Raw genomic sequence first — 27637 nt, forward strand, 5'->3', positions numbered from 1 at the left:
TTGCAATATTTATACATATATATATATATATATATATAACAATATAATAATCCAAATTTAAGGGGACAAGATACTCGATATAATAGTCAAAGTTCACAAATGGTTTTGAAGAAGACAAATCAATACGTAGTGACTAGCTTGGAATATATGCGATAGATACGAGATAATTGACGGTAAGATATAGGGAACATACAGATATTCTTAACGTATGAAGAAACAAAATTGCACGAAAGATACGATAATGCGATATATTACAAGCGAGAAGAACTACGGACAAACTACGTGCCAGCGATAATAGAAGCGAGAATTAATCAGAAAGACGTTACTCACAGTACGGCGCAATATCCAGGCTCCGAGAACGACGTGTTACATACACCGCGCAGCGATGAGAGACATATTTACGATATTAATTACTCAACAATAATCGATGGCAAGACAAATCAATCGAATCAGACAAACGATCTAGACAAGGTAACGGAAATTACGGTAAAAGATAAAGACAAGGGACTAAGAATAAGACAAACTGAGAAAATGTATACAAGCTAATTAATTTTTCGATCACAACAACGAACAATAGTCAGCTATTCAAATAAAACAGGTAAATGGGTAATCTCGATGAAATCAGAAGCAAAGCGCTAGCCAAACGCTGCAATTCAGCGACATCAGGTAAGCAAAGCGAAATTAATAAACAGGAGCAATAGCCACTAGAAATCGAACAAGCAAGTTAACTAGCCGCGAAGTTATTTGCGATATTATACAATAAGGGATACGATAAAGGACGAGCCCGTGTGGCCCACGCAGCTAGAGCCGCGAGAAAAGATAAGAGAGAAAATAGGTAAAAGATATAGATAAAGTACGATGCAAATAACTTCGGGCTTCGCAATTTAACAAAGATAACCTCACTTACGTGAATAGAAGATCCAGGCGAGAACGGCACGGACAGCGATAGAACAAATAAAACGAACGAATGCGGTAATAACACTGCCGAGGTGGCGGAAAGCACGTCGACGTAGCGCGAACACTAGACGTAGAATGTGCCTAGTCGAGGGATGCTCCTCGCGATCTCGCTCGATTTTCGCCGTATTGCCGTCCTTGTTTACGGGTGATCGTAATTGGGCCAGCAGGTCACGTGACACGATTCAACAGGTAAGACGGGCGGTAGTCCAACGGCTCCCTCGTTGACGTTTATAAATTTATCGACTCGTCGATCGATATGTAGGGGGGGGGGGAGGGTATCGACGCGGGAATAGATCTTGGCGGTAGACGATGATTTTGCTTCGCGTTGCGGTATCGAAAAAAGCTTCCTGCTCCTCGCTACTACCGGTATTCCCCGCGCAGTCCATTTCTCCGGTTAGAGGGCATCCATTGATCACGCGATGCCTTCGTAATCAATTTTAGACCCTCCCTCCCCCCCTTTGCACGTTATCACGTGATTTTTCTCGCCGATCGACTACTCGCCTCTCGTGAGTCTCACGCGATTAATGGATGCCCCCTTAGTCGCGGCTCGGTTATAATCGCTGTACGGCACCATCGTACCGAGAGGTGGATTGCCACACGGGCCTTCTCATCCAACAATCACCGGTACGACATGGCCCATACCCAGCCACTCGGGTTTGACGGCCAAGCTGCGATCCTTCGACGAGACATGTGCATCGGGCAAACATGCTCCTGCTTGATGGCTGACGGCGAAATAGGCATTGGAGTTGGTTCGGCTCCTGGCCGATAAGTCCGGTCATTGGAGGTCTGTGTTGGCACCTTGCGCTTCGTACCAACGAGAATGACCCTGTTCTCAATCCTTGCAGGCATCCACCCGGAGTTAGGTTGCGATAATCTGTCCTCTGGCTGCCGGTAGGCGTTGTTGACCCGATCAGTGACCTCTGCCTTGCGATATACGGTTCTCTCGAAGCGATGTTCTCGGCGGGTGTTCTTGTAGTGCGGTACGAAAGTTAAAACAAAAAAAACAAAAATAATAGACAGGTATTAGCTTGATGTAAGAAATTTAATCTAAAATTAGCTAGTCGTTGTTTCTGGAGTATTGGCCGCCGACGTGCCTTCGCTGTTTATTTGTTATTCTGAGGAGGGAAGATATGCATTACAATAGCCCATGTCACGGGATATAAAATACCAAGTCACAAACAAATATACATATGGGGCATTCCATGTCGATTCACCGGGCCATTGGCCTGATCCCTTCCGATTTTGATGTCCAATTTATTTTGGGTTCTGTTTGGCCCAAAATACGACCTCAAATTTTTGGAAACTTTTATTTCAATTTTAAGGGGTTGCACGAGCTCAAGAATCGTAAAATTGTGAGAAAACATGAAGAGGGATCGTTTTTAAATTGATGATTTTTATTTTTCACAGAAACTAGGACCCAAAACATAATTTTTCGTCCTAGTCCGATAGTGGGCCGAGAACTAGCATTGTTGATTATTTTATTTTTTTTTTTTCAAGAATATTTTATATATTTCTTTTATATTTTATAATAAATATTCTTATTTATATTTTATATATATATATATATGTGAATTGCCTCAACAGCGCTAATCGAGAAGGTGAATTACGATACAGCGATTCGGTATATGTGACATGAATTTACATAATTGTTATTCCTTGCAAGACACGTTCCTAATCTATTCTTTTTTTACACGGTTTACCGTCTTTCTGTATTCTGACGCACGTTGCAACGTCGTGAATAAACCTAATAACGCATCCGAGATGGACGTTTAATATAAAACAAAAAAAATGTCCTGCGGATCGCCGGACGTTCAATGATAAATCGTATAATCAAGCGCCATTAAGGTGCTCATTAGGCGTTCTCATCAAAATTTAGGCACTCGATTTTCTCTGTTATTAGAACACTCGATGATACAGCTGTACATCACGATCAGTGTTTCTGAGATGACTCTGCTAATATTACACATGTCATTAGATTCACTCAACGTAATTATTATCCGGTCGGCGATTTTTTTTTTCGGCTCGAATTCCATTCTTTGGGTTCGACGAATGTAAAATAATCGTGCAAAAATAGAAATTGTACAACGCGACGTCGGTGAACCGTTATCTAATTTTTATACCCTTTGCATTTGTTAGAATCACGTAGAAACGTTGCAAGTAAAAGAGGTGAAGATGAATCGAAAGCGAAAAATGAAACGAAACTTAACGAGGATTCAAGGAGAAAATTCGGGATGTTCGAGATTTGAACTTGTCGAATCTTCACGGTTTGATAAAAGTATCGCTTCCGCAGAATCCCTTCCTGGCGAAAAGAAGTACAAAATCTGTGTCCAGCGACACGATGCCAGGTGATATTTCTCAACCACCGATTGCCGGCCGGACGGGAAGTTCCGGAATATCCGAGAAGAGTTCGAACATCCGGGCGGAGAAATTTCACGAGGCGGGAAGAAGCAACTCGGCACCGGACACCTTCGAGGGTCACCTTTGCAGCGACAGGTGAGATCTAGTTACGAGAAAATCTCAATTCCACGCCTCGTTCATTATACAATTACCTGTACAGGGGAGAAGGGGTGAGAAAAAAGGAAAGAAGCGAGAAAATTTACACAAATTATCAACCGATCTGCAAACAAAGTGCAGGTGTAATTGATCGGCGTTTATGCAAAAACATTTATCAAACTTGCTCTTTGAGGATTTGATACTTTCGGCAAAGCTCGATTAGATCTGAGAGTTTATTGCCAATTAATTAACCCGCAGCTTCCAGGTGCGTTACTTTCGCAATCAGTGCTGAACGTTTCTTTCTTGTAAATCATGCAGACTTTCCGTAAAAATGATTTATTTTTCATCTGTTCTCTTCAATATGCCGAAACGTGTTCATCTCACTTTCTGGAAGAACAAACACATAATTAGCACAAGTCGCCTAACGCGAGTAAATGTCTTCATTTTTTAATTTCTTTTAATCCTATTTCTTTATCGTTCAAAAATTTAGAGCCTCAGTTCTTTTTCACTGTTATCCTGCAATTGCGAATTTCTTTCAGGCAAGTGTCCGTGGAAAGTCCGTTGCCGCCTGTGACCGAAGCTTTGATACAAGAGAGCGATTCTTACAAGCGATGATACAAGCTATCGGAGCAACGGCAGTTTTAAAACGTAGCAAATCGATCCTCGTTAATTACCGTGTTATATTTTCGAGGCGACGATTGCGGTCAAAGGTAATTTTTTTTTTTATTTTTTTCAACACGACTCACCCTGAGCACAGAGCGACATGTCGAATTCAAAACTTAGGCGGCTCCTCTCATGCAGTGGGGGTGAAAGAAAAGCGCGAGGTAAAGAAGACAAAAATATAATTTGAATTTCGTGCCGGGTGTATGATATAGAAGTTATAATTCCGAATAACTTAGGTGCCAAATATGATGGAAAATAAGATATACATTGCGTGTAATAATACATAATAAGGTGTGTAAATTTAAGCCGTTTTAGCACGTATGCATATATTAACATACGTATATACACACAGCTGTGTTTGACCAAACTTATAACAAAGCGTTAGACATCGATCCTTGCACAGTAATTTTCTGTGCCGAATCAGGATATTATATTACTATATGCCCGTTAAAAGCGGCGGTACAAAGGATCCGTGTCGAAAAAACGAGAGAGAGATTAGAAGAAGGAGAACAACAACAAAAAAGGAACATATTCGACGTTGAGTTACCCGTAAAAAATTTCGCACCATGACCGAGCGTGATTCTCCTATATTTCGTACACGTGTAGGTAGATACATATTATGTAATATATATATATATATTTATATATATATATTTATATGTGTATATATATATATACGTATAAAGTAAAATAACACAAGTGTGTGGGTGGTTTTAGTACGACTATTACCACGCGACCAGGTCATCGACTCCCAAAATCACCGGCAAGACTTTATTATAATATACAACGCGTATGATACGTAGATATGTGCATTAACTATAATCACAATTATAATACCTGTACCTTATTGTTATAATAATACTGAAAACTGAACGAACCAACGAAATTATAATCTTCCATAAGCACCGCCGATTTTTTTAATCTACACAATTAGGATATAATCATTATACATACATACGTACACCTGTTGTTAATAATAAATGAGAGTCAAATTTTATCTCTGATCTGTATATAAATTATATATATATATATATTGAACTTTATTATATACGTAAATAACAGATAAGGAATATAATAAATCTATGTATAAGCATGTAAGACATATAAGTATAATATTGTATAGGTACGTATACTCGTTACATATTAATATTTATACGTCATTTGTTATCCCTTAATTTAAGGGGACGCGGGAACCTTGGTTACAATGAAAAAGACACGGCAAAATTGTCACAGTTTCTTTAATACGCGTATATAATAACCTGAGATTCGTATTTGTTGATTTCAGTACTCGACACACGGTTAAAAAATCGGTTTGCATTTTCGGTAGTTTTGATAATACGGATGACTTGAGGTACGTGAAACATTCGGAATAAGGGAAAATGAACGAGCTTTAAAATTTTATCAATATTTTATTGATCGAGTTGCTAAAAATGTCGGTTCTTCTTACACGCAAGACTTTGGTTCTCATAAAAATCCATTGCATAAAATTCTTTCGACTAAACGGAGTTGAGATTATTCGCCAATGTCGAAACCAAAAAAACGATGCATAAAAGTGAAAAAAGAAAAATTAAACGAAGGTGTGTACATACATCGATACTAAATGAATAATTCAATTTAACTTCGGATACTCCAAATCATCAAATCAAACTCGCAACTTTTTTTCATTACTTGGTTTGAGAATCAAGTTTTCACCTATTTCTGAAATTCGTCAATCTCTCGAAATCACTGATAATATTTTAACGTGAAATTTGACCGCTGATTCGTAAAAACAAAATTAACAATTTGTTGAAAAATATAAGTAAATATATTTAAAACAAGAAACATGAAATAGCGGACTGGAGATTTGAAACCAGACAATTTTAAGTTAAGCTACAGAAATAATTCCAACTAGGTATATAATTTTTGTGAATCATTGATTCTAACAGTCAAATACTCCATCCGACTTGACCCCTGGAAACGAACAATAAGCAGGAAAAAAACGAAAAATACAGCCGATAAAATAGCGCGATCCGCGTTAAAGCTCGAGGCTAGAAAAGCTTCTCTACGGCGCGTAACTACGACGAGGGGGGTGGACGGAGGCCTTTGCGATCCGTGGTGTTATTATAGTTGCGATGGCCTCGGTGTCGAGAGCTGTTGTTAGGCGCACTGTCGCGTAAACAGAAGGTAACGAACCGGGAACAATCGGACCACGCCCCAGTGCTTTTTCGAAATAAGTCGACGGGACGGAAGTTACAATATGATCGGTTCAACCGGCGCCGATTTTCGCGCCAAATTTCCGATCAAATCTCATTCCGAGGCTTACACGCCGAGTGCGAGTGTCCGGTTTGATTATAGGAAAGATGCGAAAGGGCGGGAATGAGAAATTAATAACACTAATGATTTCAGAACGTCGATTCACTGCGACTCTTGACAATTCTCGAAATTACCGGTCACGCGGTAAGTTGGGAGTCGAGTAATTAAGCCTCGTCCTCGAATCGACTGCCGGCATATTTTTTTACAATCGTAATCGTATTGGTATAATTTGTTCGTGATGATTTCGAATTTTTACTTCTCGTTGCGATCATTAAGAATTTTTCATTCCACCCACCGAGGGGTTTTATCGATGAAATTTTATTAATTAAACGTTTTCTATACGTCGACTGACAAATTATTCAGCCGAACGTCTCCAGTTTGTCTTAGAGTCTACGGTTTGAAATAGAGATGAGGCTTTTTGCCTCGATGATGGTTGGATATATGAACCAAGGTTCGTAAGTAAACTCAAAACCTCCTCGAGCTCCTCGAGCTTGCTAATTCGTCTTATCGTTAATTCGTACACGCTTCTCCGATTTACCCATTAGATGGACAAACCAGGGTTGGGCGTTTGCTAAATGTACATAATGAACGCGCAGTGCTTGTAAAATACTATAAAGCCTCAGTCACGTGAAACGTGCAAAAAGCTCTATACTTGGCTAAAATGTAAGCTTCGCGCGTCAAGTCCGCGAATTAAATGATAATAATACGTATGAAGTGAGCGAATTTTTTGCGTGCGGTGAAAATCTCTGATTGTGAGACGAGTTCATTTTCGTAGTAAACTTTGTGTAACTGAGGACGAAGAAAGAAAAAAGAAATATATTTTACATCTTTTATTTCGAAATCTCCGACGATATCTTGACACCTCGATACTACTACAGTGATTATCAATTATTATCGCAATTGGGTTAAATTCAGGGTTTCTCGAATCTCGCCTTATTCACATTCTTCAATGCATACCTGCAGTAAAATATCTTCTTATTTTTACGAAGTGCACCTTTCTTAGCGAAGCGATCAACGAAAGGTCTCTAAATATATTCGTAATTGAGTCACTCTAATATATCCGGTTGAGATATCGATCGTTTCTATTTAAATCTCACGTTCCGCATGTTCACGATAGCTATGATGTTGTATAAGATTTTATCCTGTATCTACGAACCCAACTCTGGATTAAAAGAAACAAAAAAAAAAAAAACGCAGTTTCGGTCGTTGCGCTTTAGCGCTGAGTATGTATATTTTATGTCGGTAATTGCACGAGCTTTATTAGGTACGCGGTATTTTAAATAATAATAATAATAACGATAATAACGATAATAATAATAACAAGTTTCGATTTATTCGTCGGCGTAAAGCTATCATGTGACACATGGTTTACTTATTGATTCACATATATATATATATATATATATATATATATATATGTTAGTATGTATATGTAGTTGCAGTACCGCGAAGTTCATCTGCGCATTTTTTCAATGTCATAATTATTTATTCCAAACGCTTGTATACCTGCACAACCCGGTCATGAGTTCTTTGTCTCCATAATTTAACGATGTATATATACAATATAGGAGTTTGAAATTAATAACCACTTTGGTTATATATTAAAAATAATTCATCGAAGTTGGTCATAGTAAATAATGAATAAAAATATTTTTTACTATGACCAACTTCGACGAATTACTTTGAATATAGGTACGTAATATGAGCGTTTGGAATGAATAATTATGACATTGAAAAAATGCGGAGACGAACTTCGCGGCGCTGCAACTTGCTGGCGAAGAAGTTCGGTTTTCGCGCTCATCACTGCTAGCTTTACATATATATATATAGGTATATGTATATAGAAAAACACCCGCTGGAAAAATGTGTGACGACGAAAGAAAATTTGTAATTTATATAAGTATATTATAACGAATATAAAGCGCGCGCGGATTGTAATTAGCCGAAGTTTAGATTATCGTTGTAATTGTATATAACAAGAAACTTACATGCAATATTGTTGTACAATGCACAAGCACTTTATATAACATATATACATATATATACATACACATGCCTGTATATGATACGTGTTGTGTGTTATAACGTGAACCTAATGACACGACGTGAGGCGTTACGTGTGCAATAGTAGATAATTGTTTACATGGATGTATGCTTGTCACTTATGTGTATAACATACGTGCAATATGGGTCGCCCTCCGGAGGCTTGATCAGAGAGCATTGTGTGCGGAGTTTTTGCCGTGTCACGTCTTGATCGTCGATAAAAAACGAAATTTATTCCTAAAATCATCGATACGTATCTGCAGTCGTGCCGCGTGACGTAGCGCGCGATCCTTTTATACATTTTGCCTTTTACACACGTCCATGTTTACGAATACATGTTAATGTAGGTGTAGGTATAGGTATGCCATGACAAAAGGAAACCCGCGCGATCCGATATTTTACATTTCATTTATTTTGTTTATTACGGTATTGTTCTTTCTCGTTGTGCGTTTTTTTTTTTCAATCACACGAGTTTCACTGATAAAGTATCGAGGAAACGGAAACAATCAGTCCCCCCCTTAAATAACTGCGGGTTATTGATTGCGTTGATAGAAACGCGGCGTCAATGTCGTACGTAGGTAGAATTTATTATGTACAACTGCGTATGAAATATACTTATGTACCTTCTGCAAACGTGAAAAATAATTTTACATTCCTTTGTTTTTTCGTAATTGATAATACTAGCGTCACTTTGATTAATTTCAAACAGTTTTTAAACAAGTCGTAAATAAGTGCAAACTAATGCGAGAAACTCTCACTCGTATAAATAATTATTATGAATACAGCTAATTTTGAATCATGAGCGAAATATTTATAGACAAGCAAATTATATAATATCGTTGCCACATATTTGTGTATAACAATATCGAAATTATCAACTGCTTATTTACTCCAAATAATTTATAGAATACCTTATAACCGTACGTAATTCAAACTGTTCTCTATATTACGCCTGCAGCGTTTAAAAATGCACTGAAATATACGCGCGATGTGTTGAAAAAAGAGGAAAGAAAACAAAACTGCAAATATCCAACGCCGAGTAATCAAATTTATTATAATCCACGTACGTAAACTATACTCTAAATACTTGAATTTTTTCTATTCAATCCTAGATGTTGTTACATGTTGCTACTTAATTCACATACATGTAAATAATTTTAACATATATTAATAGCTGTCAGCCAATGTGTAGCGAAAGTTTTAAAAACCATATGTAAATGCGGAGCTTTTGAAATTTTTACTTGTAAAAGTAGCCTTTCACGCGGCAAACACTCTGAACGAAAAATAATTTGATAAGTTACTTGGTTGTATTATAGAAGCCCAAACACCAGTTTTCACTCTCCCGAATATCTTTTTCTTCAATACGTCACTTACAGCGATGTTGTCTGTCCTTCTCTCTCTCTCTCTCTCTCTCTCTCTCTCCCTCTCTCCCTCTCTCTCCCTCTCTCCCTCTCTTACTCTGTCTTTCTCTGTCGGCAATGTGTATTCGAAAACAACGGTCTTGAACCCTTATGTTCATAATTTCGTGTATATTAATAATGAGACAAATAGTGAGCAGATACAAGGTAAATTAATCAAAAAAAATTAATGAAAGCAGAAGATATAATAGAAAATTCGGAGACCTTATATTAAAGGCTGAGGGACCATTATGTAGGCACGACTTTAGAAATTTAGTATCTTAAGGCTTGTAAAATACGATAAGAAGCGAATTGTATTAATTTTTGAAGTCATATCGAAAATTCGACTTACCCTTATAATAATAATAAATTAAACATCTGGTAATAATTTGTTGAACGATCAATGAATGACGTCTGGGAGGGCTATGTCTGTATTGAATTTTTTTTTTTTGTCAATTTTTCTCTCAACTTTTCTTCGTATATGATCCTTGCGATGATTTTCCAGGGTTCGACTGTACGTTGCTATTGTCGAAGAAAAAAAAATCGATAACGAGATCTTTGCTTGGTACGTTCTTGTCGATTCGTGATATTTGGTAATTGGGCTTTGAATTCACTTATTCAGTACGTGAATAAATACGTCATTTATCCGTGCACATATGTACAATGTGACTTGAATCGATTGGTACCTGAATTTGACAACTTGTAGTTTCATCGTAATTAAATACTATATACTTTGTTACATTATTTGTAATAACGAACGTATGTTATAAAATTTATATTGATTCATTTCGTACATCGTACGTGAAAGTATAGCCTTTTCAGACGTTACAAAAAAACTACGGGTACATTATGTAATGATTATAAGCTTAATGCAATCGATGTATATGTATATTACATTAATAATTGATAACGCCCGAATATATTATGATAAAACTAATATATATATATACTCATATTGTATAAATGTTTGTCACACCTTATATTCTTGTAATTAAATGCACAAAAATATTTTATACTTTATATTTAATGCACACAAAATTTCTGTCTTACCATATTAACTCACGAGGAAAATATTGTAGCTTCATACTTAAATATATTGTCAAACATTATACGTGATTGTGAAAATAGGTGAACCGATGAATAGTTCATTCGAGTCTAGTGAAAATTTAAAAAAGTGGCTCGGCACGATAAAAGAGTTGAGATTATACGATTTATGTTTTACCGATACTATTTGCAACACGCAAACGTTGTTTGAAAGTCAAAAAGAAAAGAAAGCCATGTTTCTGAATTTAGACAATCAAACATATTGATACACACTAAATAGTAAATCTCATATTGTGCTACAACTTATTATAAACTATACGTGTAAACTTGATTCAACTGTAAAATTTTCTTCTCCAAATAACTATACTATATGAATTAAAAATTGAAGAAAAAAGATACTTCACGTCGTCATCACCCCAGCATCTTGCCTTCAATTGTAAACCAGACAATTTGCGAGTAGGACTCGCGCCCTTAGGGTTCCGTGCAAACTTTATTATTTTTTTTTATATCATATAACTACAAATTAACAATTTTCGGAATTTTTCCTTCACTTGTGTTGTGAGACCTTGCTTCTCTCCAAATTTCATGATTCTAGGTCAACGGGAAGTCCCCTAGTTACAGGTTTCGATGAGTAAGTTTGCGAATATCAGAATACGTGACATAAATGACCGTATCTTTTGATTGCGTTGACTTAGAAGATTGAATTTTTTACACTTCTAAGGGACGGTAGACCTTAGTATTCGATATTAATTTCAACTCGATACTTCTACTCGTTCCTAAGAAAAGGGTCTTGACAGACGAACAGACAGACAAATGGACAACGAAGTAATCCTATAAGGGTTCCATTTTTATTATTTCAGGTATGTACGTAATCCTAAAAATCGATCAAAATGGCCTAAGCCGTAATGATTGAACTCTCGTCGCTTAGGAATCGAGAAAATCCTGTGAAAAGTTGGGACTTAAAGATCCGTCTCCCTTTTAAAAATCTTGGAAATAGCTTGCAATAAAATTGAACGCTTACTCCGAGTGTTTTGGTGAAAATCATATACATCGGTTTTATCATAATTCATAAAGCAAAATTTCATGATTTCGAAAAGTAGTTTAAAAACATTTTTGGTTTTTGAAAAATGGCGCGCACGTGAAAGAGCGTCATCGGTAGAAGTTCTGGGATCTGCCGTTCCACGCTCGGCGCATGCGCCGAACTGATAAATCGCAACAGCAGCCTCTGCTAGGCGCACGAATCGTCGGCGTTAGAGTGTTTTACTTTTTTGCTTGGTACGCCATTATGGACTCCTTGGCGAGTTATACGAGCGACGGTGAGGAGAGCAACGCATCCGACGATTCGAAGGTAAGTTCTGAAGTAACGAGGTATTTCCTCGCTCGATTGTCAACTCGAGCCTCGTTCCCAGCTTGCGAATTAGCGCCGTAGCGATGTTCGCTTTCAGTTGAATGCATCGTCAATCTTGGAAGTGAATCGTTGCAAATGGCTTCGAGGCTAGTTTACTTTCGCATTGCCATGACAATTCACGTCATTGACTTATCGCCTGGAAAATTCGACTCGCGTCGAATCTCGTGCCAATTGTTTTCTACGCTCCTTCGCAAGAAACTCGCAATCATTGATCAGCTTTACCTTTGGCCCCCTTTGACTCATTCTACAACCAAAGGTCCATAATAATTTAAGGCTAATGTTTTTCGAACTGGTGATACTGTGCTTGAGAATATTTCCGTTCAATATTTGGGCAACACACAATGCCATACACCGTGTTATTACATGGAAATGTTAAAACTGATAGTGGCTTATTTATAACTTGGCAAACTTATATTTACCGATCCTACCACATTGGTGATTCATAAATGCAGGTTAATATTCTCTTGGGAAAAGGCAAGCCTTTGGGTACCGATATTGGCCTAATTTTACCTGAATTTGTTTTATCAAGATGCCGTACTCAGAGAGAGGAGAGGTTGCTGCAAGACGTGCCAGTGACGCCAATTACGATCCCGTTCAAATGGACATGAGTGAGGTATGGTATAAATGTGCGAAATATGGTAAACAAAACAGAAAGGCCTAGATATGCTATGATTTTTTACAATTTTAGACAGTTTTATATCACTTTCGTGGTGCCGCATCGACACCCTTTTTAGAAACGATCTTATGCTGGTCTTGAAAGTCTTGTGAACTTATCTCTCTAATGCTTAAATTCATGAGTCATGAATCTAAATGAACAGTACAAAGTTTAGAATTTCTACCAAAATTTTCCGTCCAACAGATGTTTTTATCTCTGATTTCACCCAGGCCTACAAGTATATCATGCTAATTGGAGCGCCTGGGTGAATACTGGCATAACTCTATAAAGCTCTTTACACAGTGGTGCAATTTGTAGACATTGATTTCGATTAGGAGGAAGTATTTCGAAAGCATGAAACTTTTACGGACCAGCATTGATGATCAGAATAGCTTTGTTATTGACCTGATTAATATTCATAAGTAAATGGGAATGGTGCCATTTCGTGAGAAAATATTAACACGTAGCTCTGTTGATAATACATGATACAATATCTACGCACCTCGGCAAGGTCTATGCTGTGTGAGGGTCTTTCAAGACTACCCCCAAGTCCTAATCCGAAGATAAAGGTGAGTAGAAGAAGCCAGCAGAAGGTAACAACCATACCAAAGAAAACAAAAATTTCAATGACTCATTTAAACCGCTACTAACGCTGGTGCCCATGAATTTTGCAAGCTCCCTTAATGATTGTCTTATTTCGGAGAATCCGGGCTTATTTCTAAAACAAGCGTCCCAATTGATCACAAATCGGAAACCACAGAGTCAGACTGAGAAACATCTCATATGTTTGAATATAATTTAGCAAGTATACTGTTCGATGAATTCCAACATTCGACATTTACTTTCACACCAGCATAGCTCAGGGATTGTTAGGTAGATACTTGTGCAGAAACACTCAAAAACCTCGCCTAATAACAATATAAGTGTTACTGCAATAAATATACCAAACATTCGCTCATTTGGTTATGGGAATTCACACAAATTACCAGACTTAAATCCAGTTGGGGAATTGCACTAAAACTTTTTTTTTTTTTATTTCTTTAGGAAAGCAACAATAACAACTCTTCTGGCGAGTCAAGCAGCGAACGCGCCAACAGTCCCGCTACCGCACAGTTTCGGCATGGGTCAAAAGTGGAAGCAGGGCGGTCGCATTCGTCGTCCTCAGACCAGAGGTAGGCTGGTTTGTTGCTTATTTTTCTCCGATGCTGCTGATAACATGAACTGCATTTTATACGCTGCTGTTATTTTCAATTCAAACCATTATGGAAGCTAATGTCATTATATTAATAGTCAATATGATAGTAAAACGGAAAGTCTATAAGCCTGAGAGCTTCCAATTACCGGCTATGCAATCGCCATGATATTAAATCCCGTAACTTATTTCAAATTATTTACTCGTGACCCCTTTGTGATTCCTGCTGTAAAAGTATCCAAGAGTTTTGACAAGGTTTGATTCGGAATCTGTAAACGCCAGAGTTGTTCATCCTTAAATTGCCGTGGTAACATGCATTCGCAGATGATGGAGGGTAACAATTGGGTAATATAAGTGGTTTTGTATTTTATTCTCAGGACCGCTGTCGTGCATGTCATCTTCCTCTAGAAATTTTTTCTGCGAAGTTAACTCTAGTATGGTTAGAAATTGTACATTCAAAGCTATACAATGTCATTGAATTATTTCATTTTAATTTAATGAATTATGTATCAAAGGATTTGGTTACATGCACGTTGCCTCTGAAATTCGTGAATTTTCGAAATTCCACCCTTTAAGCGAGCAATTTAATAATACAAATCTGTGTGGTATATCCCTGCAGAACGTAATGGTTTTACAGGCGATCGAACCATGAGACGCACACAACCAACCCACGAGAAGAACAGAAGAAGGAGAAATCAGACCGACCCAGACATTCAGAAGACAAATATCGAAAATCTGCACACGACCATGACAGAAGAAGACGGGACAGTGATCACAGAGACGGGAAGGATGGCAGAAAGTCTAGGGATGACGAGAGGAGGACTAAGGAAGAAGACAAACGCAAAGATCGATCTGCTTCCAGGTCAAATAGAGAAGAGAAAAGCGAAGATAAGGATAGAAGTAACAAAGATTATCATCATCGCGATGATCGGAGAGATAGAGACAGACGCAGAGATCGTGACAGAGATCGCCGACATCCCAGAGAGGAAAGAATCAAAGATCGTCACAGAGAAGAGCGTCCAGTTCATCCGAAAGAAAAAGAAAGAGTCAGATCTCGATCCAGATCCAGGTCTAAAGATCACGTAGTGCCCCCGTTCAGGGCAATGACTTATCGTGAGGAAAAAAGTAGAAACAAAATGGCGCAGCTTGAAAAATTAGGCATAGAACTAAAAGCTCCGGAAGGGGAAAATAGTGCAACGAATGTTCAGAGTGAACAGAATTATTATAATCCCCTGGCTACAGCTACTCAAGGAAAGTATGCGGAGCAAATACAGAAGCGGAAACTTCTGTGGGCTAACAAGGTGAGGAATTACTTTTATCAGTTTTCAATCTTAGAATTAAGGTTAACTTTGAAAAAGTGGGTGGAATAAGATACAGATCAAAAATCTCAGTCTCATCAGAATGAGAAGAAAGAAAAAATGCAAGCATCATGTCTTCTCTGCTTTATAGTAACATGTATAAGAATCTCTTTTTCAATTCCAGTCATTTTATCTTATTCCACCCAGTGCCTATATGATGTAAAAACATTTCTCATTTTAACGTGCATTAGTTTTTTCAACCTTATATCCATAACTTAACTGTTGGAACTACTTTTTGAATCGATAGTCAAAGCCGGACGAAAGTAAATCCTCAAGTTTGGCAGCTGGAACAGCCAACACATGGGTTGGTACGACATTTACGCACGACCAAGACGGTAAAGTAACGGCAAAGTTCAAACGACTGATGGGGATCAAAGGTGACTTACCGGTTTCCGGACCTGGATCAGAAACTGGACCTAAACCAGAGATACTAAAAAAACAGGAAGAAATGTTCAGTAACATGGAACAGCAATACGAAGTTGCACGTGCTACAACCCACACTCAACGCGGAGTCGGATTTGGCTATGCTACGGGGGGGTATCAATTTCCACGATAAAAAGTCTTGTGTGCATTTAGACTTTGCTATATCCAATACTACAGAGTTATTTTTACGGACATGGGTTACCCGTTAGTATTCATCCAGTAGCTAATTGAAGAGTTCTTGAGAACTTTTCAAAAATGGTAAGTAAAGGTCATATTGAGATCGATTTTTCTTTAGGGTGTTGTTAATCCGTATAGGTATGCTCCGTATATAGTCGCACGACTTGTGTAAGATGTCAAAGTATTTTATAACAAAATATCTGAGTAACCGTCGTTACCAAAATCACACCAGATTGTCGCACGAAATTAAAAAAGCGTTAATACATATAACAAAAATATATTTCGGGAGTGCGGGGAAAACAGTATGAGAGAGAGAGACAGTTATTACTATCATGTACTTCTACTATGAAAATAAATTTAATACAGACCCATTACTTTGTACGGAATACGTTTACTTCCCTCAATTGAGGTAAGTCGAAAAATGTTGGTCTCGTGGGATAGGTTATTCATGTACATGTTGCTCGCGATACAATCATCATTATCTTATCACCTGCAGTTGTGTAAAAATGTAATTTTGCTACACTAAAAATGGTCAATTATAAACCAATTTTTGTCGAAAGTGACAAAGCGCTTCCTTTGTAAGTGTTTTTTCTTTTTGATGTTCCTCTTTTTTTTTCCATTTTGACGAAATATATCTTGATACATGAAGTCCTATTCTACGATGTTACGAAAAATGTTTTGTAAGTACGACTTATACCTACATTGTACAGTAATACTAAAATGCAGTGGCTGTAGAAAAGAAACTACAATTATTTCACGCATGAATTTCTTCAATTTAGATTAAGTTTAAAATTAATTCATTCTCTGCAAGCCGGCTGACTTACGCATACATGGTATGGGATGAATCATGCTTAAAATTTTGCTAGTGTGAAATTCTATACTTGGGATCTTGTAAATAAAATTCTATATTCAGAAAGAAGTAAAGGCGAATAAGAAAAAGTGATACAAATTTTCGACACATTTTAAACTAGAACGATTTTTCAACTTTTTTTTAAGCAAATTTCGAACTAATAGGTAATTTTTACACTCCTGCCATTTCAATTACTTCAGTGGCAAGCACATGGTGCAGTCACTTAGTGTTTTCAGTGACTTATTGTTTGATGAGACAAGCTGCAATGCAGTACAGAACAAGTCTCAGTTCCTCATTTCATGTGTTTCAAAAAATTCTTCATAGTTCTACAATGTAGCAATACGCACTGTCTCGCCTCTCCAATTAATTCTATCGTCTCTGGCATTTGACTGTGTGTAATAGCAAGACCAGTTGTTGCTGTATCAGTTTCATCTTTTCGGAATGAAATATTCACGAAAGAACACTTGTGAATAGTCTATGACTTTCTCATTTTTCCCAATTTCACAGCTTCACTTACAATTAAATGCATATCGGACCTCCCAGATTTGCGAGGAAATTCATGAAGGTACATTTTACAGTTTTCTTCTCCTGAGCAGCAACAATGCTCCAAACTTTTGGAAAGAACAAGATGTATAATCGCAATTGCGTGATTACTGGGAAAATGTAGGGAAATTGATGCTCGCAAGATGTTAGGATTCACATATCAGTAGCGTGAGCGAGAATTGGCTGCAATTGCTGGTGTTTTCATTATCTTCCCAAATCATTCCCAATGACAACACGACCGTAATTGCAAACTGTACCATTTCCCAAAGGACAAAATGGCTTCATTACCCAGGAGAGAAAAACTTGTAAAACACGATTAGCTCACAAGACCGTTTACTGTGATATTGAAAATTTCTTTTAAATTGCAATATGAATATGACAATGGACACTTTTTGCTGTGTTTACATGATAGTGTAAAGCCAGTAATTGTTACGGAATTTAAAAAAATATGAGGAAATCAAAAGTTTCATTCCAGTTTGTAAAAATCACAGAAAATTGGATTGTCTAAAACACGATGTTTATCGAATCTAACCTGGTTGAGGACCGTTGACAATTATTTTTGCGTGTGTGGTTGATCTTGTGTGTGGTTGAATGGAATGCAAAATCAATTGCGCGCGTTAGGTTCACGAGTATTGGGAAGTAAACTAGTGTAAACGTACGTTTCACTCGTTTCTATACTCTCCGTGGATAGCACTAAGCGCTGACAGATGTTACGTGTCCGCACGAAGTAAGAGGGAACGGGATGGCACGGCCTGCTGCCGCATTCGTGCCATTCGTACCCATGCACATATACATGATTTATTTTCCTAACTTTGTATGTGTCGGTCAGCTTACCCTGGTTTACACGGAAGCAAACGTGCGGGCTTACCAAGCAGGAATCATTTTACGTTCTTTTTTACTCTGAGAGAATGTCCCGCGCTCCGCCAATGCGCCGGCGCAGGAAGCAGCTGTCACATGAGACACGCGTTCCGATTGGCTAATACCGCCGTATAACTTTACCGATAATCTTGTTTACACGTGTTTACCAATATGGCGTCGACCCGTTGCCGCATTTGAATTCGGACGTTACTTTTTGTTTGCAGGCGTGTTGAATCTAGAAAATACAGTAGCGATTAGGCAATTTTACAAAGCATTTCACGGTTCAGAGTGCCCGCGTCAACTGCGTGAATGATTGATCAAAAAATTAGCATGGAAAACTTTGTGAAAATCGAAAAAATCGGCGAAGGTGATACGATTTGTTGTGCATCATTCCAAGTGTAGCTGAAACTTGACGAAACTTTACCATATTATGGTTTACCCTTATTTTACTTTTGATTATCTGTCCTTGTTACTCGCAAGTCAACCGTTTCTAAGTCAGAAAAGCATTCAAAACCCATTTCATATTGTTTGATTCGAGGTCCTTTTCCCAGTTATAAATTTTGTTCCAGTTACTAAACACTTTGGAATGCTACTATTCAATCAATTATTTATGCTGTGTAATTTTACATAGCATGTGACGCGCTTTTGGCACGTAGTTTGCTTTTGTGTATGCTTTTGATTTAAAGTTGCACGAATTCCGGTATTTTTCATTCATCATGCTTAAAGATAGGAGAAACACCCTGCTTTCTTGAAATACAGTTTAAATGGAATCGTGTAGTTTATATTTCTGCTGAAATACTGTTATTAATACTGCTGTTTACATGAATAACGATGAAGTTAGTAATGTTACTATAACGATGCATGTTTCAGAGAAATCGTTACTTCGCACCTTTAAGATCATTTGAAATTTGGTGAACCGAGATATACAAAACATATTTACGTATACTTTGAGAACCAAATTCCTTGAAAGTAATTCGGAAATTGCAGAGTGATAATTTTTCTCCTGGTGTTTTGTTACATTAACGTTACCAACTTCAGCCCCTTTTACATAAAGCCTAGAATTAACGTTAGAATCATTTCAGAAAAAGATTATATCAATTTAAATTATCAGGAACCTATGGTGTTGTCTACAAAGGAAAAAATAAGAAAACCGGACAAATTGTGGCAATGAAAAAAATTCGACTAGAAAGCGACGATGAGGGAGTTCCTTCGACTGCAATCCGAGAAATATCTTTGCTAAAGGAGCTACAGCATCCCAACATTGTTAGTCTGGAAGATGTTTTGATGGAAGAATCACGACTTTATTTAATATTTGAATTCTTATCGATGGATTTGAAAAAATACATGGATACTTTAGGCAATGGAAGATTGATGGAACCTGAAGTTGTCAAATCCTACTTGTATCAGGTCTGTATTTTTTTTTATACGCTCCTTGCGTCGAGCGTAATAAATGAGAACTAACATGTGAAATGTAACTTGCACTGTTCCTTGTTCTCTTCTCATCAGATAACTCAAGCAATCCTGTTCTGTCATCAAAGACGTGTATTGCACCGTGACTTGAAGCCCCAGAATCTTCTTATTGACAAAAATGGAGTAATCAAGGTGGCAGACTTTGGATTGGGTCGAGCATTTGGTATTCCTGTGAGAGTGTATACGCACGAGGTGGTAACTCTCTGGTATAGGGCTCCTGAAGTTCTCTTAGGATCAACGAGGTATTCCTGCCCGATCGATCTTTGGAGCATTGGCTGTATCTTTGCTGAAATGGCCACAAAAAAGCCCCTCTTCCAAGGCGACAGCGAGATAGACCAGCTCTTTAGGATATTTCGGTAAAACAATCACATACCTAGGAAGCCGATTGAACATTGATTTTATATTGTGATTTAGTAGCCTTTTACTCTGAATGAAACACATGCCTTATGTTGGCAACCAGAGTTAGGAACAAAATAATCAAATCGGTTTTGCCTTTTTGGATCATTTCAAGGTGGATCATACGTTGCGACTATACTTTTTTCGGTAATTTCCCTAGAGTACTGCGAACCCCGACTGAGGAGATATGGCCAGGCGTGACACAGCTTCCTGACTACAAAGCGACATTCCCGAACTGGACATCCAACAATCTGGCATCCCAAGTCAAAGTGATAGATGAAGAAGGTCTTGATCTTTTGCAAGCGATGCTGGTGTATGATCCTGTGTATAGAATATCTGCACGAGCAGCTCTGCAACACCCCTATTTTAACGACTTGGACAAGTCGAAATTACCGTCAAAGTGAACAGTGATGAAACAACGAAATTATATACTTTACTTCATAGTTTGCAAGTTTCTCACATTACGCCGGCGTTTGAGCAGGTTCCGCATGATCAGATGGTTCCTATTTAATTATCTTCAAATCTCACATAATTTCAGCTGCATGCTGAGTCTATAATACCACTTAAAGTTTAATTCAATCATCGCAGTTCTTTTTTTTGTTTTCGTTTTTGTTTTTGTTTATATGATTTTAATTTTGTCTTTTTAACCGTAACATTTGTAGTTTTCGCATGACAAGATGAAGAATGAAACGAAACCAGACATAGTGTGTACCTGAATAAAGTTCTCCGTTGGTTACAAATACCAATCGTTCTATGTGTAGGAACCATCTAGAGAGCGCTATTAAGTACTATACTATTACGTATTCCATAACCAGTAAGATATCTAAGTTTTTAGTATTATATCTTCTGTCATTCACTGAGTTGGTCTAATTTTAAACATAATTATATTTTAGATGAACAAGTTAAATGAAGTAGAGAATAAAAATGTCGAAAAACTATGAACGAAACGGAATGAAATGAAAACACTTTGTGGTATCAAGATTTCGATGTTCCATTCAATGATATTTATAAATGTAAGATAATTTTATTGAATGGAACTAAAGCAGACGTAGATCTTGAGACTACAAATATGTACATAAGTTGGGAAGAGTAAAAAAAAACGAAGTAGAAGACCGAACTAAGTGGTCAAAATTAGTATTCATTCGAAATAAGAATATTTTTGTACTTTCTTTACGACGAGAATATAAAATAAGGATCAAAATTAACTTGGCGTTTTAATAATATTTGTATATCCCGAATCAGCTGCAAATTACGCCATTCGGATGCCAATTAACAACCAAGTATAAATTTCCTGCTTGCTTTCTAAGATTCTATATCGCAAACCTACGCACAAATTACGGTGTTTGAATGATATGTATGGAAAATGAGGTAATTTAACGCAAATTCAGTTAGTGATTTACTCATCCAATGACTATTTAATTGGAAAGAGTTTTTTTCAACTGTTAAATAATTTGTGAATAACTGAGTGGAAGTTGTGGATTACATGAAAAGCGTGCAAACGTCAGGTAATAATTGAAAAAAAGAAAAAAATAACACATGACATTATTGTAATTATCAGTTGATCAAACCCAAACTAACAATTTGATCAGGATTGATTATGTTCACTTGAAAATTTATTTTTCCGAAAGCTTATTCGGTGCGTATGTGACAACGTTTTACGGGAAACACAAGCGATTGTCAACCGTGGACTGAGAAATTAGCTTAGCCATATGAGCGACTCAATGCTTCTGCGAAATATTCTACGAATGAATTTGACTCGACTGAGTCATCAGGAAGGAAATGAGACATCGTATAAATGTCTCCCCTCATACATACGTTAACGCGTAGTTCAGATCCTTATGTATTCTGAAGAACAGAGGTTCAAAGTGCAAAGAAATGTATGTATGATTAACAGAGTTGGCCTTCTGATGCTGATCATGGCTAAAGACGTATTACATGAAATAGTCCATACAGTTTTGATCGAAGTTGATCTAGTAAGTTAAGGCAGGGTGATTGATTCAAAAATAATAACGCGTAAAATTACGTGATTTTTTTTTTCGACCAGACTCATTGTTTTCCGAAGGTCCAAGTTGTCGTTATGTTTTACTGGAAGCATTTTCTCTTCTCAGTAAATTGATAATGTTAACGATTGTAATATTTGACCGAAACTTTTACTTTAAATGTAATCTTGAACCGGTTTCTTTCTAAACTTTGCTCGCGTCACGAAAGTGGAATTTATTTTGCACAAATCTCGCGCACTACTGTTACTAGTTACAATCTTTTAACCCTCATCTCACCGCGATCAATTTAACTGTACTTCGACTTCAACTCTAACCAATCTCTAATTGCCTGTAAATAAATCAACAATTCGAATTACCAGTTAATAACCATAAGTTTACGGTATTTCTGAAAAGCTCTTCAAAGTTCTTCTGAAAGCCTTTCGAACGATATATGCGTGAGTTCCTACTAGTGAGTACACGTGATCATGCTGGGTCGAGGAGAGGGAAAGCTCCTATTAAACCGTTACTGAGACCCGACTGTTTACAGTCTTGAATTTACTCGAAGAGTAGACGGACGTGTGGACCATTCCATCGTGAGTATCGTACGTCTGATTATGTTGATTTCATTTCGGAAAAATTCTTCTGCAGACGAATCGAAAAGTATAAATATCACTTGTCATAACTTGACGTATTCTGTTGACTTCTTATATTGTACTTCTAACTCAAAATTTAATCCTGAAATGTCATACGAACAGATGTCTCATCATTTTTTCTAATATTGAATCTCTCAATTTATACGACGTGTTCCTATCTTCGATAGTTGATTTCAAACTGATGGTTATCAGCTTCGTCATTTCTCATCACAGAGCGAAAATTTAAATTCCGTGCAAACAAAAGTGAGATTCTAGATTCAAAGTGTTCGAATTTAGAATTTGAAATAATGGATTTTGCTTCTGACCAAAATCGAGCGGGTGTTTATTAGATGATTCTGTTATAACGTCGGCCAATAATGCCCTTCGATTCCACTGTTAGGTTTCTGTTGATTATAAATACCCAAACTTTTTGCGATTGTAATGTTTAACATCGGGCACTAAAATCATAGTGTAACACGACTGGAAAGCTATAAAAACTGTCGAAATCATAAATATAAATATAACGAATTCTATGTTAACGATAAATATAATTCCGATTTCAATGACGTCACGGAACTCGTTAACTTCATGGATTTTGACTAATATACAGCTAGCGTAACTGGAATATTGTATAACACGATTCTCCGTTGTTGCGGACAGTTGTGGTTCGATGTAACTGGAAGGTCATTAGACCGCGGTGCGTCATTACGCAAATTAATGTGACGAGATTGCGAAGCATACCTATATAAAGTTTACATCTGTTATCGCGTGAAAATTCTACTGGCACAGCGCTGTAAATCAAACAGAATCACGACGGGGAGAATAAAGCCTGTACTGCAACTATTGGTATCGATTTAAAATACATCTATTCAGCCTTGACACGGTGCAACAGTTGACATAGTTATATTATTGCGCTTGTTCCGGTACAGAAAACTCACCGATCAACAGCTGTTCCGCTGAGTCGTTAAAATTAAAGTTCTTATTATTCGATTCGGTTTCTGAGTCATGTTCAAATGAATCGATAATTCCCAGAGTCGTTCAACGATTACTCACTCTTCTCAAAATAAGCGAACGTTTGTGAAATTAATGAGAAACCTGAACCTCGCTCAACCTACTTTGAGATTCAACAGAATTCTGAAGATAATTTAAAATCGCGTAACTTGTTACAACTAACTTATCGTGGGTTTGACGATAAGATCAAGTCATCCTATTTTCTTATTTTAAAAGAAAGATTTCGTCAGGTAAATGAGCGTATTTTTTTCTGAAACAAACTTCGACAGTCACAGTACGGAGAAAACAATCTACAACTTTATAGATAATATTGCGATAAATGTGTTTCGTGATAATCAATGAATTAATGAAAACAGCGACTGTACGTGTATTTTATAATTTCAGATGAAGTCAATAATCCTCTGTGTGGCAGTTTTTGCCGCTTTGTTCGGCGTTGGGTATTCACACTCCTATCATCTCGGTTCTTGCCCAGTGGTCGAGCCAGTTTATAGATTCGATATGAATCGGGTAAGACGACGCAGTCTTTTATGCAAATTAATTATTCAATGCAACAACCGAATATTAGATTGCAACAGAGCACATGTTGAAGTTACTTCTGATATTGACGGTTGCATTGTTATGATCGAAAAAATTCATGTGAAAAAAATTAAATTATGACAATCGATAGCAAACGACAACAGCTTCTGCAAAATCGATGGTTTTTGCTATCGGTACGTAATCAGCGGTCAGGAATTGACCATTCGTTCCATTGCAATTCTAACGAGGAAACAAATCACCGTTGAACAAAATAAATTAACGAGCTTAAAAATACAAATTTTAACGACCTACATTATTCCCAGTCACGATTTTACATACCTGCAGGTATACTATAACAGATAATTTAGTACTGATACCATTTAATCTGTAGCTCGAGAACGAAGTTGGATCTTAATTTTCAAAATATTATTCTTATATTGTACCGATAATCTTGGGTCAGAAGTTATCTATACTCTTGGCTCATTCTGAAATCGGTAATTCAAGGGAAAAAAGTTTTAAGTATCTCAATAAATACTCTTTATGGCATCTATATTCTATATATTTCATATTCAAAAACGAAGCGTCTTATTACTTGATTACACTCAAAAACATTACAAGCGTGGAAATCCTCTTCTTTTATCTAGTGTTTTGATTTTTAATTATCAATTTTATTTATATGAGTTCAACCTGAACTCGTTGGCGAGCTGGAAACATGAACCGCGCACCACAACGTTTAAAATGATGTCTCATTTATATGACAACAGAGCCGGTGACAATCGCGCTCGTCTTCAGATATCGCACGTTCCCTTCCATTTGAACCAAAAATAGAGCCCATAGAATATCGTAGCTCACGTGTAAATAAAATCCTATAATTTCCAAATTGGAATAGTTCATCGGAAGCTTATGTTCCACTATAGAAAATGGAACGTGAGCTACTAGAATTACTCATTTCGTACATTACACCGTTGATAACAAAGTTTTTTGTACATACCCGAGATAGAATCACGTATGCTAACAATGCGGTTACATTTTCCGCCAGCTTGCACGTCTCTCAATCCTATTTATCGCGAAATAACGCGTGTGACATAACTATTTTTAAGACTTCCAGAAAATTGTCGCCAAGAATTTTCTCGGTAATAGTTTAGGTACGATACGTTCAGCATTGAATAATTTAAAGCGGTTATGTAGAATTGAATAATAATTGTAATTTATAATTACGTGTCTTTCCTGCAGTATTTGGGACTGTGGTACGTGATCCAGAAGACGTCGACCGCTAGTAAATGCATCACTTATAACTACACGCGAGGAGATGAACCCGGCGAGTACGTGCTCACTCAGGACTCGGATCACCCAATTTTAGGTGAGGCTTAAACGACTGTCGTTACGAAATAATTGCAATGTACAGCACGAGTCACGCGAAACGCGACACTTTTATTAGAGAAACTCTTATTCCTTGTCGTGGTTATGTGAGAAATCGTTGTAGAGTTTCTTAGAGCTAGAAAAGGGTGTTTGCTGATTATCCGTTTCGTTGCAACTTGCTTTTTTTTATCTTTCTGCGCTTTTACCGATCCAATTATTTAATGTTCAGAATTTCAATAGCCAAATACGTAAGAGCATACATAACTGATGTATAGATAGGTTTGTACGATTCTTTGACGGGTATGGGTTGTATGGACCCTATCAAGCCCAATAAAGGACCGTGAATAGAATAAACGGTTGTGAATTGGATGGGACGGGAATGATGAACTCGTTTGTGTTTGAATGTATGATGCAGGACTAACGCCGTTGAAACACGAATACCATTACACGGGGGAGCTGACTGTACCGGAACCCAGCACGCCTGCACGCATGCAAATCCGATTCCCACTGAGTAAGTTATTCTATTTGTTATACGTGATTTTGCCGATCTTTGTTGTCGCCTTAAAAGCGTTCGATAACCATTATTGATTTTTAACTCGTTCGACGAAATTTTAAACCTATGCCACATGCCGTTGGAATAAATTCTGTTAAACTGCACAGCAGTCATGAATCAGACAAAGGGTTGACTTGATAATTGAAATTTTTTTTTTTGTCAGCATTTTTATTCCTTGACTTTATCGAAACTGTAGTTCTTGAATAATGTACTTGTTGAGACTGTAAGGAAAGACATCGAGCTTGTCACGGACATGAAACTTACGTTCGCCAATTTCTTTTCTGCTCAAATGGTGTAAGTGATAACAATTTTGTTCCTCATTGGCTGTGGAATCTTTTCGCGATTTACATCGTGATATTGTATTATTTATTTATTCTTTCTCGTTGCTTTTTGCAGGTGTGGCTGGCAGTGCTTCGCACGTTGTATTTATGACCGACTACGATAATTATGCGGCGATATTCTCATGCCAGTCGCTTGCTTTCGCCAATCGTCAAAGTGCTACGATCCTGTCGCGTCGTCGTGACCTGGACAGAACTCGCATCGACGAGATTCGCCAGCGTCTCAGCAGCTTCGGAGTCGATCCCTACGATATGAGCATAACATCGCAGACCCGATGTCCCAGTGGAAACAACACTGTCGACATCAGTATTGACCCGCATACATTTTCCGCTGAAAATATTGGCCACGTTGTGAGAAAGGCTGGGGAAAAGATCGGCGACGGTGTCGAATGGGTGGTGAATGCTGGCAGCAAAGTTTACCACAAGTTAACTGGAACAGGCTCCGAAGACTCGTCGACGCGGCCGCAAAACGTGACGGCGAACATTAGACCGAATATACAAGAATCCAATCCGGAAGTTAACGACGTCGAATGGATACCTTAAATTATTATATTTGTGGTATCTGCGCATTGTAAATTCATTAAGGGACCGTACATGTTTAGGTGACCGGTTAGTTTACAAAATAACTAACTATCATATGTGGTGATTTAAAAAATTTTAAGTAATCTCTGCTCATTTTTGTATAAACCGCTGATCGTTATACGTAATGTATAGTCATATTTACTTTCGTCGTTTGAATCTCCGGTTTTATTCCTGCTTCTTAATCTTCTTTAGTTGATGCGTTAATGCGGCTGGAATTCACGACTGTTTATGTACTGCTAGGCCGTAAATCATATTATACGATTATACGTTCTGTCGACTGATTTTTTATTCTATTTTTCACTCGATAATAATATTGAACAAGTTGATTTACGTCGGTTACCGCGATGACGAATAATTGTCGCCAATACACATTCTTATATGTGATAAGAAGACGAAAAATCAAACTAATTTTTAATTTGTTATAGAAATAAATTTCACTTTTTTAAGT

General features: G+C 37.3%; 5 protein-coding genes across 12 annotated transcripts in view; 4 read left to right on the plus strand and 1 right to left on the minus strand.

The window, feature by feature from the left end:
• Window positions 1-993, minus strand: part of LOC124177864 — a 65279-nt gene extending 64286 nt beyond the window's left edge. The window contains exon 1 of the mRNA XM_046560752.1: window positions 908-993. The gene's annotated coding sequence lies outside the window, so the exon portion shown is untranslated. The remainder of the gene's footprint in view (window positions 1-907) is intronic.
• LOC124177862 (cyclin-dependent kinase 12-like) overlaps window positions 1-7597 on the plus strand; it is a 45872-nt gene extending 38275 nt beyond the window's left edge. For all 3 annotated transcript variants that reach the window (XM_046560743.1, XM_046560744.1, XM_046560745.1), the window contains 2 exons: window positions 3248-3450; window positions 3990-7597. In XM_046560743.1, the coding sequence (XP_046416699.1) occupies window positions 3248-3450; window positions 3990-4065 (279 nt within the window). In that variant the 3' untranslated portion in view covers window positions 4066-7597. The remainder of the gene's footprint in view (window positions 1-3247; window positions 3451-3989) is intronic.
• Window positions 7598-12092: 4495 nt separating this feature from the next.
• LOC124177863 (arginine/serine-rich coiled-coil protein 2) lies at window positions 12093-16476 on the plus strand. Of its 5 annotated transcripts, none has more exons than XM_046560750.1 (6): window positions 12180-12237; window positions 12827-12910; window positions 13464-13545; window positions 13997-14124; window positions 14782-15445; window positions 15750-16476. In XM_046560750.1, exons 3-6 carry the CDS (start codon window positions 13468-13470, stop codon window positions 16056-16058), a joined length of 1179 nt encoding a protein of 392 aa, XP_046416706.1. In that variant the 5' UTR covers window positions 12180-12237; window positions 12827-12910; window positions 13464-13467; the 3' UTR covers window positions 16059-16476. The 5 variants fall into 5 exon arrangements, with proteins under 5 accessions (XP_046416702.1, XP_046416706.1, XP_046416707.1 ...); XM_046560751.1 differs by having other exon boundaries at window positions 13464-13521; XM_046560746.1 differs by lacking the exon at window positions 13464-13545 and having other exon boundaries at window positions 12093-12237.
• Window positions 16477-18503: 2027 nt separating this feature from the next.
• On the plus strand, window positions 18504-21424 carry LOC124177865 (cyclin-dependent kinase 1). The gene is made up of 4 exons (XM_046560755.1): window positions 18504-18720; window positions 19465-19760; window positions 19860-20179; window positions 20380-21424. Exons 1-4 carry the CDS (start codon window positions 18663-18665, stop codon window positions 20621-20623), a joined length of 918 nt encoding a protein of 305 aa, XP_046416711.1. The 5' UTR covers window positions 18504-18662; the 3' UTR covers window positions 20624-21424.
• A 1278-nt stretch (window positions 21425-22702) lies between these two features.
• LOC124177866 (apolipoprotein D-like) lies at window positions 22703-27637 on the plus strand. 2 transcript variants are annotated; one of them, XM_046560756.1, is made up of 5 exons: window positions 22703-22791; window positions 24226-24348; window positions 25591-25717; window positions 26132-26227; window positions 26666-27637. In XM_046560756.1, the coding sequence occupies exons 2-5, from the start codon at window positions 24226-24228 to the stop codon at window positions 27148-27150; spliced, it is 831 nt and encodes a 276-aa protein (XP_046416712.1). In that variant the 5' UTR covers window positions 22703-22791; the 3' UTR covers window positions 27151-27637. The 2 variants fall into 2 exon arrangements, with proteins under 2 accessions (XP_046416712.1, XP_046416713.1); XM_046560757.1 differs by having other exon boundaries at window positions 22722-22800.

Source organism: Neodiprion fabricii, chromosome 3 (assembly GCF_021155785.1).
Source record: "Neodiprion fabricii isolate iyNeoFabr1 chromosome 3, iyNeoFabr1.1, whole genome shotgun sequence".
Taxonomy (NCBI): domain Eukaryota; kingdom Metazoa; phylum Arthropoda; class Insecta; order Hymenoptera; family Diprionidae; genus Neodiprion; species Neodiprion fabricii.